Source organism: Eptesicus fuscus, chromosome 1, assembly GCF_027574615.1.
Source record: "Eptesicus fuscus isolate TK198812 chromosome 1, DD_ASM_mEF_20220401, whole genome shotgun sequence".
Taxonomy (NCBI): domain Eukaryota; kingdom Metazoa; phylum Chordata; class Mammalia; order Chiroptera; family Vespertilionidae; genus Eptesicus; species Eptesicus fuscus.
Window position 1 is genome coordinate 86,831,102 of NC_072473.1, and position 12,464 is coordinate 86,843,565.

The 12,464-nt window shown below is 40.4% G+C and overlaps 1 protein-coding gene across 4 annotated transcripts in view; it reads left to right on the top strand.

Moving 5' to 3' along the window:
- PLS3 (plastin 3) overlaps window positions 1–12,464 on the top strand; it is a 96,997-nt gene that overhangs the window by 54,342 nt on the left and 30,191 nt on the right. For 3 of the 4 annotated variants that reach the window (XM_028132032.2, XM_008156106.3, XM_054724458.1), the window contains one exon: window positions 609–692. The exons of the other annotated variant lie outside the window; for it this stretch is intronic. In XM_028132032.2, coding sequence (XP_027987833.1) covers window positions 629–692 — 64 coding nt within the window. In that variant the 5' untranslated portion in view covers window positions 609–628. The remainder of the gene's footprint in view (window positions 1–608; window positions 693–12,464) is intronic. 4 annotated transcript variants of the gene reach the window in all.

A 12,464-nucleotide genomic window follows, 5' to 3' on the forward strand; every position in this document is an offset into this window, starting at 1 on the left:
TTTTGTGCTATTTAAACATCAGTGTTAAAGTAGCTTGATGGAAAAATGTTAACTGTAAGGTGAAGGACATGTTAACTAATCCTACTGTGCTAATCATTGCACAATGTATACATATATCAAATTACCAAGTTCTATACCTTAAATTTCACTATATGCCAATTATATCTCAATAAAGCTGAAAAATGGAAATAAACAGTAAGATAAATTTAAAAATAAATGGATTATTGGAAAAGTTATATTTTTCATGAATCTTTGGTCATGTAATTTTGACTTTCAGTTTTGGCACATAGAACTAAGAATTTTTATTATGTATCTCTTTCCTGCCATTGCCAGGCACCTAGGCTCTTCCTTATACTCTGAATGTAATGTAAGATTTTTTTTGTCCTTGAAAATGAGACTTGGAAATATTTTTTAGTAACTTTTGGTAAATGATGACTTCTCATTTGTTTATTTTCTTTAGCTTGGCTATAGCTACTAATATGGGAATCTATTCAGATGGTATTGGTTTTCTGTTTAAATTATTCCAAAGATGAGAATTTCATAAGAGTACTTATAATATATTCATTACATCGTTTTTAAAGTCTGAAACCTTTTGTGTTTCTCTTTAGGATTTCTTTAAGTAGATGAGATGGCTACCACTCAGATTTCCAAAGATGAGCTTGACGAACTCAAAGAGGCCTTTGCAAAAGTTGGTAAGTATTTTTTATAGTATAACTATAGTAAAGCAGTCTTTATTGGCCCTAATTAAAGTTATGTCTCTAAAAAATTATATGAGTGGTTAATTACTAGTATGAACCTTAGGGCAAGATAGTTAAAATCGATGGGATAAAGTTGTAAAAGCCACACTTAAACTTTGTTATTTCTAATTATATCTAATACTAGAGGCACAGTACACGAAATTCGTGCACGGGAGGCAGGGAGTGTCCCTCAGCCCAGCCTGCACCCTCTCCAATCTGGGACCCCTCGAGGGATGTCCGACTACCTGTTTAGGCCTGATCACAGTAGGATCGGGCCTAAATGGGCAGTCGGACATCCCTCTCACAATCCAGGTCTGCTGGCTCCCAACTACTCACCTGCCTGCCTTCCTGATTGCCCCTAACCACTTCTGCCTGCCAGCTTGATCAACTCCTAATCACTCCCCTGCCAGCCTGATTGATGCCTAACTGCTTCCAGCCAGCCTGTTTGCCCCTAACTGCCCTCCCCTGCAAGCCTTGTCACCCCTAACTGCCCTCCCCTGCAGGCTTGATCGCCACCAACTGCCCTCCCTTGCAAGCCTGGTCCCTCCCAACTGCCCTCCCATGCTGGCCATCTTGTGGTGGCCATCTTGTGTCCACATGGGGGCAGTCATCTTTGACCACATGGGGGCAGCCATCTTGTGTGTTGGAGTGATGGTCAATTTGCATATTATTCTTTGACTAGCGTTCCTGTTGCAGGAAAAATCCTGCAATAGGGTTTCCTGCTGCACTCTATCCCGCCCTGCCTGCTCTCCTTCCTTGTTCTCCGCCAGCCCCCCTGCTTTTCTAACTTCTCTGCCAGCCCGCTCTCCTTCCTTCTCCCCTGGCCCCCCCTCCGCTCCTCCCTTCTCCCCCAGCCCGCCTTCTCTGCCAGCCAGCCTGCTTTTCCCTTCTTCCCCGGCCCCGCCTCCACTCCTCCCTTCTCCTCCCCCTGGCTTGCTTGCTTCTCTGCAGCTTTGCTCCCTTCTGCAGCTCTTGGCTTCTTTCTACGCTGTCTTGATATGCAAATTAGCCACCATCTTTGTTGGAGTAATTTGCATACTCATCCTGATTGGCTGGTGGGCGTGGCTTGGTGGTGGGCGTGGCTTGGCGTGGTGAAGGTGCGGTCAATTTGCATATTCGTCTATTATTAGCTAGGATTAGATAGGATTAAATAGGATAGAGGCCTGGTGCATGGGTGGGGGCCAGCTAGTTTGCCCTGAAGGGTGTCCCGGATCAGGGTGGGGGTTCCCTTGGGGCATGGGGTGGCCTGGGAGAGGAGCCTGTGGTGGTTTGCAGGCCGGCCACGCCCCCAGAGACCCAAGCACAGGCCCTGGTATCTGGGATTTATTTATCTTCTATCATTGAAACTTTGTAGCCTGTAGTGGAGGCCTGGGCCAGCCAGGGCAGGTGGAAAGCTTGGCTTTCTCCATTGCCGGGAAAACCCAAGCCCCTCTCCTGCTCTTTGTGGCCGCAGCCACCTTGGTTGGGTTTATTTGCATATTCACTCCTGATTGGCTGGTGGGCATGGTTTGTGGGTATAGCGGAGGTATGGTCAATTTGCATATTGCTCTTTTATTAGATAAGATGGCCAAAGGTTTTTGGTTCAGGGTCCCAGTCCTTAATTATGGCTGTCGTGGCTCCTGAAATTTTTAAACAAATTCTGTGGTGTTATCATATTTGGTGAATCATTTTTCTGAGGAGAGGATTTAGAGCTTTTACCATATTCTCAAAGGGATGTGTGACCCCTGGAAATGTTATAGAATCATCAGATGCTGCTTTCCTTTTTCCTAATTAGCTTGGCTTTCTTGCTTTTTTCATGTATCTTCAGTGCCTTTGCATAATGCAGACTGTTCTACCTTCACATTAAATTATAGCATCAGTATAGGATGGGAAGGCATAGGATGCCATTTGGTTTATCATACTTTAACATCATATAGAAAGTCTTAGAATTTTGCAGCTATGGAAGCAGTTTATAGTATTCACATCCAAATTTCAGTGCTCAGGTCAAGTCAGTAGAGATAATGAGAAAATGGTTAGGAGCTGATTATTGATGAGTCAACATGTGCTTAGAGAAGTAAACTATTACTATTTGGTATCTCCTTGATTAAAGGCTATAAAGTTAGATTATAGTGATTTGTTATTTAAATCAGAATCTAGTCTTTGACCTATGCTGAAAATCCCATTAGTGAAAAGTATATTTTTGATCAACATTTTCTATGAAGGCATTTATTAGTATCTAGAGGACCAGGGCACAAAATTCATGCACAGGTAGGGTCCCTAGGCCTGACCGGCAATCGGGGCCCATTCGGGCCTTCCGGCTGTGGGCCGGGGCCTTCCTTCGTTCCACGCTGCCCCCTGGTGGTCGGTGCACATCATAGCAAGCAAATTCCTGGTCAGTTGAACTCCCGAGGGGACAATTTGCATATTAGCATTTTATTATATAGGATGGCTTGCCTTGGGAAGAATAATGAGCACCAGCCAGAGTGACTATTCATAATCCCATTAGAATTCTAACTAGGAAAGATCAAATTGTCCAAAATCTAACATGATTTGTGTGTGTCTGTGTGTGTGTGTGTGTGTGTGTGAAAACAAAATCAGCCATAGATACCATTTACTGTAAGATTACTACCCAATCTGATATTAGACTGGTTATGAAAAACCAGCAGGTAATTATTGGCTGCAAGATTTTTAAAATCTCATTATTCTATAGAAATCACCTTATAATTATTTTAGGATTATATTTCCTTTGAACTTTATCTTATTCAAATTCATCTTTCAGTGTTGGGGACAGCCTAATTTGTTTCTTTATGAATAGAATTTTGGGGTAGGGACCATGACTTATTACTGCAATTTTTTATTCTTCAAGGCCTTGCTGCCTCAAATAAACGTTTTCTGTTGAATACAGGCCTTGTTCTCATGTACAGAAATATTCCTGTGAACAATACTTTTTAAAACTTAAAGATAAATCAAATATGTTTACCTGATGGAAATGGAACACTTTTTATCAGTAAAAGAGCTTAATTGTTCCTTAAAAGCTTAATGATATAAAGAGGGTTGACCAATTACCTCCATGGAGGAAACAGGGTTAATTGTACTAAGTGAGGGATCAATTAGAATTTGGACTACAAGAAAGGCTCATTGTTGGAACTGCTGTCTTAATGATACATTTTGGAGGATTTAGGATAGGCAAACAGCTTCCCAAAGGCAAGAGACTGGACCATATGGCTTATTGGAGTCCCTACCAGGCATATACATATTCCTAATGTATGCAGACTCTCATTACTCTTATATGCTGTACTTAGGAATTCTGGAGTCCAAAATTTCTTCCTGTTTTGCATTTTATTATTTTGTATTCCACCCCTCAGTATCTAGCTCAGTGTTACACACATGTTAAGTTCTCAGTAAATATTTAATTGATTGAATCCCAAGGAATTGTATATAGTCTTTTCATGTACTGGGACTTTGTCATTATCAACTATAAACCCAAAGGGGCCCTTTATTATGAAGATTTTCATTATGGTGGAATTTATTACTAAAGATTTTGGCCACTATATTATAGCACATAAAATTTATATATTTTTTCAGCATAATAAAGTCTTATGTGTAGTCTTTGAGAAAAGTGTTTAAAGACCCAGCTGAATCTTTTAATTTTCTTTTAAAATCTTTGCAGTTTTTACTTGTTGCTAGTTACGGAGCTCTCTGCAATTGTCAAAGTTGTTATGGAAATCCTTAAATTTTATTCTTCATTCAGGGAAACTTGATTTTTTTAAATATGGTTTTATTCTTTTTTGTTGTTGTTGTTGCTCCATTTATTTATGCGTTCATTGTTTGATTCTCATATGTGTCCTGACCAGGGATCAAACCCATAACTTTGGCGACTGAGCTACCCAGCCAGGGCCCAGATGAGATTTTCTTTGTCCCATTCCAGCATCCTGGGTTGGTGTGGACTAGGATCATTTTTACTAATTTCTTTGTTTGGAATTTGCTGCCCTGGGCAGATATTGTGAATTCACATACCAATCTCTGTGAACAGAACTGTGGTTAAAATTTTCTAGGAGTTCTTTTGTTGTTGTTTGATTTTTTTTTAATGTATTTTATTGATTTTTTTTACAGAGAGGAAGGGAGAGAGATAGAGTTAGAAACATCGATGAGAGAGAAACATTGATCAGCTGCCTCCTGCACACCTCCCATTAGGGATGTGCCCGCAACCAAGGTACATGCCCTTGACCGGAATTGAACCCAGGACCCTCCAGACCGCATGCCAACCCTCCATCCACTGAGCCAAACCAGTTAGGGCTGTTGTTGTTTGATTTTTAATCCAGATCCCAGGTCAAGTTTGACAAATTTTCCTGTCATCTTGCTTTCTAGATAGCAAATGTTTTCATAAATCACACTTAAGGCAGGTTTAGGTGCATGTCTCAGTACCACAATCTCACGGTCATTAACAACTCCATCTCAGATGGGCAGATACTTCCAGGCCAGACCTTCAGCAGCTGCTTCGCCCTCTGTTTTCAGCCTCTGTGGGCTTTGGAACTGAGGATTTCTATTATTTTTTGTGAGCTCTGCTGCATAGTTGAGAGAATGTTTGCTCTATTTCATCTCACATTTCGAGTTCTATTTTTTCCCCTAAAAAAAAAAAAATAGAGGACATCTGTAATACTCTCAACTCATTTATTTTATTGTTGAGAGTATTACAGATGTCCCCTATTTTCTCCCCTTTAGAGTAAGGGAGAGGGAGAAAGAGAAACATCAGTGTGAGAGAGAAACATCCTTTGGTTGTCTCCCGCAAGCACCTGGGCGTGTGCCCCGACCTGGTTTGCTTGTAGCCCGGGACGATGCTCAACCAACTGAGCCACTCTGGCCAGGGAAACCTGATGTCAAAAACAAGCTCCATAACTTATATTCCTGTCAAGGACAATTATTATTTTGGGAGTAGTGAGGACTACTTGATCTCAGTTCACTTGTGACAAAATATGGAAATCATTATATGATTTTTCCCATCTATTAACAAAAATAGCTTTGATTTTCCTCTTTAGAAATTCAGCAAAATTGTAGTGTGTGGGGAAAATCTCTGTAATTATTACCACTAGTCATATGTTTTGTTCAATCAACTAATAGTGCTTTGAAACTCTTTACTAGCAATAAATAGAATATTAGGGTTTAAAGTTCTCCTTTCACTCACTTTCTGCACCTGCTTAGTGTTAAGCTCGAAGCAGTATATTTTCATTTTATTATTTTAATTTTCTCAACATTTGTTTCCAGTATTTCCCACTGGGATGGCAGAAGCCTTGGCTCTCACTTTGTTCCTACTTCATAATGTTTCTATTTGAATTGAAATGCTGCAATGCTGCATAAGTTCTTCCTAAAGAAGAATAATTTAAACTTTCAGAACACTTAGGAAGTTAATATTTACCAACTAGAATGTCTTTTACATTCTGATCTTGCTAGATCATTTGGATGATTACTTGTAATAAAGATCAATTTATGGAATGTAAGTCTTTTCAGATTGGCCTTTAATCCTGCAAACACTTACATCTGACTTTTTCTCTCCTAAGCAATCAGTAACTACTGTGCTTAAAAAAAAAAAAAAACACATGAATTCAGCAGTTTTGAAATAAAAGAATAATGGGGTTTCTTAAATGACTAGGAATGGGATGGGTATATTCCTTTGAGGTTGCCCACCAAACTAAGCCCAAAAATGTTGGTTATGGTGATTGTAGCTATAGCAGATTTACTCATCTCAGGAAGTTGGGTTGTTTCAAGTTACTTGATATTCTTTAGTATATAAAAACCACATCAGGGTGATGCCACAAAAAACATGGTGGTTTAGTTTGATTTACTTTTAGTATTCAATAAAACTACATCAGTGCATATTTGTTTAATTATAACTTAAAATAAAACTATAGCCCAACCAAAAAAATAAACAAACTGACCAGTACTCTTTCACTGTGCCATCTGGTTTATTACAGATGGAATATTAGAAATGGAGGTCTTGGAATAGTTTGAAAAACCATATTTTGACGGTATGGAAGATAGAATAAAAGTGTGTAAAAAAAAAGTCAGCAAAGACAATAAAAATTCTGCAGATGCTAAAAAAAATGTGTGAGTGTGCAGGGGGAGAGCAGGAGCATATGTGTGTGAGAATGTGCTCATGAGAGCATGTGTGTAGCTGTGTATGTGTTTTTAAGGTTGGAGAATGGCAGCAAGTGGAAAATGATGGTCCTGCTGGAAATTCTGAGTTGGAAAATAATTGCTAGACAACACTTTTGATTGCCTGGTCTCAGCTCTCTAACCATGTTCAGCCTTCAGCTGTACTTGACCCCCACCTTAGGGGATCCACTATTAGTATGAACTCGTAGGTAGCGACCTTCATTCTACCTTTAGCTGGGACACATTAAACTGCCTCGTACATTTGCTAAACCGAGCTACCTCAAAAGGTATAAGCTGGGAAAGGCAAAACTCGTGTTCAGCTAAGCATCTGGAGATGTTTAGCAGCTGCCTTTTCTAAAGATTTTAATGCCAATGAAAGCTTGACTTCACTGCTTAGATTTTAGGGTGGAATATAATCTAAATTTTTCTGCACAAGTCTTTTGGCTGAGTATTTTAAATTAATATATTGTGTGCTTTCATGGACATTCAAGGTCAAGTGAGTATGTGTGTCAATCCATTATTGTTAGATTCCTTTTCTCTTTTTTAGTGCAAAAAATTTGTGAAATATATTGGTTAAACTAAATGGAACTTTTAAACCCAGCTTTTCCGAAAGGAAGTGCATCTGCACTTGATTGGTTTTCTTCTTTAAGACCTAATGAGCACTGTCCAGGGTGGGTTAGTAAAGAGGTTGCATCTGTGTTGCAGATGAGGACCCACATATGCATCCTCTTTACAAAGAAAGATGCTAGATTTAGACAGAGTCAAGGATGGTTAAAGCAACACACACACACACACACACACACACACACACACACACACTCACACACATAACCTGGGGTCAAAGGAAATCCCAGTCTTTCTTACTGTCAGGTTTATAAGACCAAGTAGCACCCCAAAAGATGCGTCTGAAGTGATAGATTGCTCCACATACCACCTGAACATGGACAGTGTAAAACAGCAGCTAAAATCAAAACCACTTGAATTCTGGCTCAGCTTTCTCCAGACAAGTACTTAAAATAGCTTAAATAACAGGATGCAAGGGGAGGGAAAACATTTCCTTTTAAGGATATGCATTCTTGTGTGATTCAAACTTCTGCAGGAACATGGCTGCATAATAAGTTTATTTACTTTAAGGCTACTTGGGGGAGGGTGTTGGGAGAGTTAGCTGGCATTGAAAATAATACTTGGTAGAAGAGCATAATGAGATTTCTTTTCATACAGAATGCAGATGTGAACCTACATGTGTCACAAGAGAGAGAGAGGAGGCACACAGAGAAAAATCTGTTGTTACAAACAGTTGGTTCCTTCCTGATAATTCAGTAGCCTGCCTGAAAGATGAGCCTTTCTGGTGCCACATGGGAGCCTCTTAGGGATTATTTTGTAAGTTTAGTAATTTTTCTTTAAAAATCAGAACACTTGGTCAATTTATTGAAATTCAGCTCTACTCTCTGTGGGAACTTTGGTCAGTGGGTCGGTGGAGTTTCTTCTTTCCTGCCTCCCATTAAAGTGTACCCATACTGTCCAAACTTTCTGGACCAACAAGTTGAGACACACTTACAGAAACATTGAGAATGCTCTAGGCCATATAGGTCATATGATAGTATCTCCTTTATCTGCTGTTTGACTATATGTTGCTGGAACAGAAGTCTTCAAAATGCAGAACCTGTCCGACCCCATGCCAATGTATAGTTAGTGAAAAAGTGGCAAATGTGTCAGAAAAGGGTTCCAGAGTACTGTCACCTTTAATGAGAACATCAAGGATGCCATTATGCCAGGAGGTTGTGGTTTTAGTTTTTAGTTGTTAAAACTGTTTTCAGTCTAGGTCTGTGTATTTTGGGTCAGTTTATTATTAAATCTTACGTTTATGTCAAACCCAGAAAAGGAAAAGTTCACCATCAAACTTAGTTCTGAGCTTCTGCTTAATAATGTCACTGATGATGGGAGCTTTCTAAAATGCCGCTGTTCTATCTCATTTCTTGCCCTTTCAAAGTACAGCACGTTACATCTCTGATATTGTTTAAGGGTGTGTGTGTGTGTGTGTGTGTGTGTGTGTGTGTGTATGTGTGTGTGTGTTGGCTTGGGATTAGCATAAATTAGCATAAAACTCTTTAAAAATAATTGCACCCAATTTTGTCTTTCAAGTACTTTAGCAGCTGCAATATGTTGTAAAATTAATTGCAAGCTGCCTTTTTAGGCTTCCTCTGCCTTCTTAGTGAAATTGAAGTTGTTTTCTTCAAAAGATGTGATTTAAGAATTCTAGGCACACAGTGAAATATATAGATCATAGAAATGTACACTTGAAACCTATATGATTTTATTAACCAATGTCACCGAAATAAAATATAAACAGAAAAAAATGCATTTGATCACAAGAGGTAGTAAAAGCTAGATATACTGATAAAATAGGTGAAATGTTTAAAATATGTAAAACTAAATGACACATGTTCAATGATTCTTTTCCCATCTTAGCAAAGATATAGGGTAGATATTCCAAGTGACTCAAAAGTTTTGTGAGGATTTTAAAGCCACGGTTTCCAAGTACAAACCAGGATGTTTTGTCTGATTAGTTTCTGTATCTGGTATGTAGCCCAGTGCCTGCCACAGAGTAGGCACTCAATTTGCTCTGGAGGTTCACTCATGCTAAACAAGTGTCCATTGTCTTTCTTAACACAGTAAAGCAGGTTTCTACATTTAGAACAAGAGAGGTCCTGAACCTGACAACCATCACTGGTTGTCTACTTGGGTACTCCTCAGTGGGTGTGTTCACTTAGAAAACCAAATTACAGATCTGAAGGCTTCTGGGTGGGGACAGGATTAGAACAAAGTAAATGAGATTGAATGTTATTTAAGGGATATTTCTGTCGTTATGGTTTCCTGATAGAATTGCCTTTCAGTCTTGTAGTGCTATTTCTTTTTTGGTTTTTGTCATTGTTGTTTAATTTTGCTTTTAAAATGCTCATTAGATTAGCATTCTTTTCCTGGTTAATTACTTAGGAATCAATTATTCTACAGAAATAATTTTTTTCCCATTGCTTATTATAGGCAAGGTACTGTGCTACATATTGGGGTGGGAGGTAAAAAAAGATTAAGAAGAATATCAAGGGATTTGCAACCTAATAGGATTGTCATGAAATGACAATTCTTGTTCCTCCAACCCTCCCCCTTTAAAAAGTTTCTGTCAGTTACTAAAGCATCTGTTATTACTACTCTTACTTTGAAATGGAGTTTCCACATGTGGTTATTTTATGTTAGTTATATTTTAGGGTGGCTACTTCCTGGCATCTTTTAATCACATCAGTGAGCTTCTAATTAATGCTCATGAGAGGTTATTTCAGAGGGGGCTCACGCAAGTGGTAGTTCTCCCCTTTGCCTACAACTCTATTGCGAATTAACTGCCAGATAGACTAGTCTCTCAGGTAACTTTGAATTCATTATAGTTCTCCAATATTTATTTTAAAGCATCTCTACCTTCTACTTTTATCATATCTCTGAGAATACAAGAACAATTAAGTACCTGTTATATACTAGGTATAAACTGGAGATTAAAGTAGACTCCAATTATGTCATTTCAAACATCAGAGGAAAATAGAATACATTTTTAAATATTTTCTATCAGAAATTGTTAAAGTGGACAAAGTTTTGATAGTTGCACAGAATAAGCTACTTCCTTCAATAAAGGTGTCAGAATAATTAAGGAAATTTATTTATATAATGAAGTATAGCAATGGTCAGAATATTACTCTATATTTGTTTTTAATATGTATTATGATTTTATCTCATTAAAAAAGGTATGTGTGGGGTGTGTGAGTGTGGTTTGTGAAGTCCTGTGTATATTAAATTTAGAGTCAGGGTATGTTAGAGCTAAAAGGAACCTTAGAGAGAACTCATTCTATCCAACGCACTCCTTTTACAGATGAGAAAACTAAGACCTGGAGAGAGAAATTGTGTAAATTAGTAGCCAAGGTGAAATTTGATCCTGTATAACATTACTCCCTCAGCTGTGTCCTTTCAGCTATCCTATGTATCTTTCACTGTGCCACACTAGCAGTGAGCTCAGTTCTAACTTTTTAAAGAAATGGGAGGAAACACATCAGTATATGCATGGGAGAAAGGTGTATTGAAACCCAAGAATTTCATTCATCAGAAGTTGATAAGGTCATGAAATAGGGAGAAACCAAGATGGCGGCATAGGTTAAACACCTAACCTACAGCCTGGCACAACAACTTCAAAAATACAACTAAAAGTCAAAACGGACATCATCCAGAACCACAGGAAAGCTGGCTGACTGAAATGCCCACAACTAGAAGGAAAGAGAAAACCACAAGGAAAATCAGAGGAGCCGTAAAAGCCTGAGGTATGGAGACATGGGCGAAGACATGAGCACGCGCGCGTGCGGGGAGGACGGAGCCGGAGAGGAAGGGGCGGCTGACGGCCTGGCCAGCGTTCTCTAGCAGGAAGGAGATAAAAGCTCCAGATTGTGCTGAACCCCAGTTCTGGGCGAAACCCTGGGAAGCCAGGCTCATGCTGGGGGAATCTGGGCTGTGGGGCAGAAACACAGAGGAGCGGCGAAAGGCAGAGCTCCGGAGGTGCGCACGTGAATGCGCGCAGAGGACGGACTGTTGCCTGTGCCGCTGAATTGCCCTGGCGGGGAGGAGACAGGGGCTCCGGACAGTGCTGAACCCCAGTTCCGACTGCACTGAACCCCAGTACTGGGCAAGACCCTGGGAAGCCAGGCTCATACTGGGGGAATCTGGGCTGTAAACCGGAAATGCAGAGAAGCGGGGAAAGGCAGAGCAGCGGAGGCGCGCACAGGAATGCGCGCAGAGGATGGTCTGTTGACTGTGCCGCTGAATTGCCCTGGTGTGAAGGAGACAAAAGCGCCAGACTGCGCTGAGCCCCAGTTCCTACTACACTGAAACCCAGTTCTGGGCGAGAATCTGGGAATCCAGATTCATTGGGGGAGAGACTAGACTGTTTGGCAGCGGGCGAAACTCCAGGGCGCTTTTTTCTCAGAGGTGTTTGCAGGGAGTACAGAGGGACACTGAGACACAGGAACCTCATAGGGCGGGGCTGACGGGAAGCCAAGGCTGTAGGCTCCACCCTGAAACTCCGCCCCATCCAAGCTGAGCATAGAGGCTTTTACAATTTTGCAAGTCTAGTTGAATAAGGCTGTCTCCCGGCATAGACAGAGCTGATCCTCACAGCCAATTGGACTGGAGGTCAAATCCTCCCAGTGTACCAACAGCAATCAAGGCTTAACAACACCAAGACTTTGCACTCAGCCCACAAAGGGGGGTATCAAGAGCGACCACCTAGGGAGATTGGGGAAGCTGAGCTATAGGGAGGCAGCCAAAAGGTGAAGACACTGAAGCAGGTCACGAATAGAAGGGATGAAGGAAAGTAAACTAATGGACGACACAGTGTTCAGAACCACATTTATAAGGTTACTTAAGAATCTTCTGGAGGACCAAGATGGCGGCATAGGGCAGACGCCTGATTGTTGCCTACCACAACAATTTTGAAACTACAACTGGAAAACAGAGCAGACACCATCCAGAACAATGGCCGGAGGAATTGCTGAGAAGGAATTGACCGAT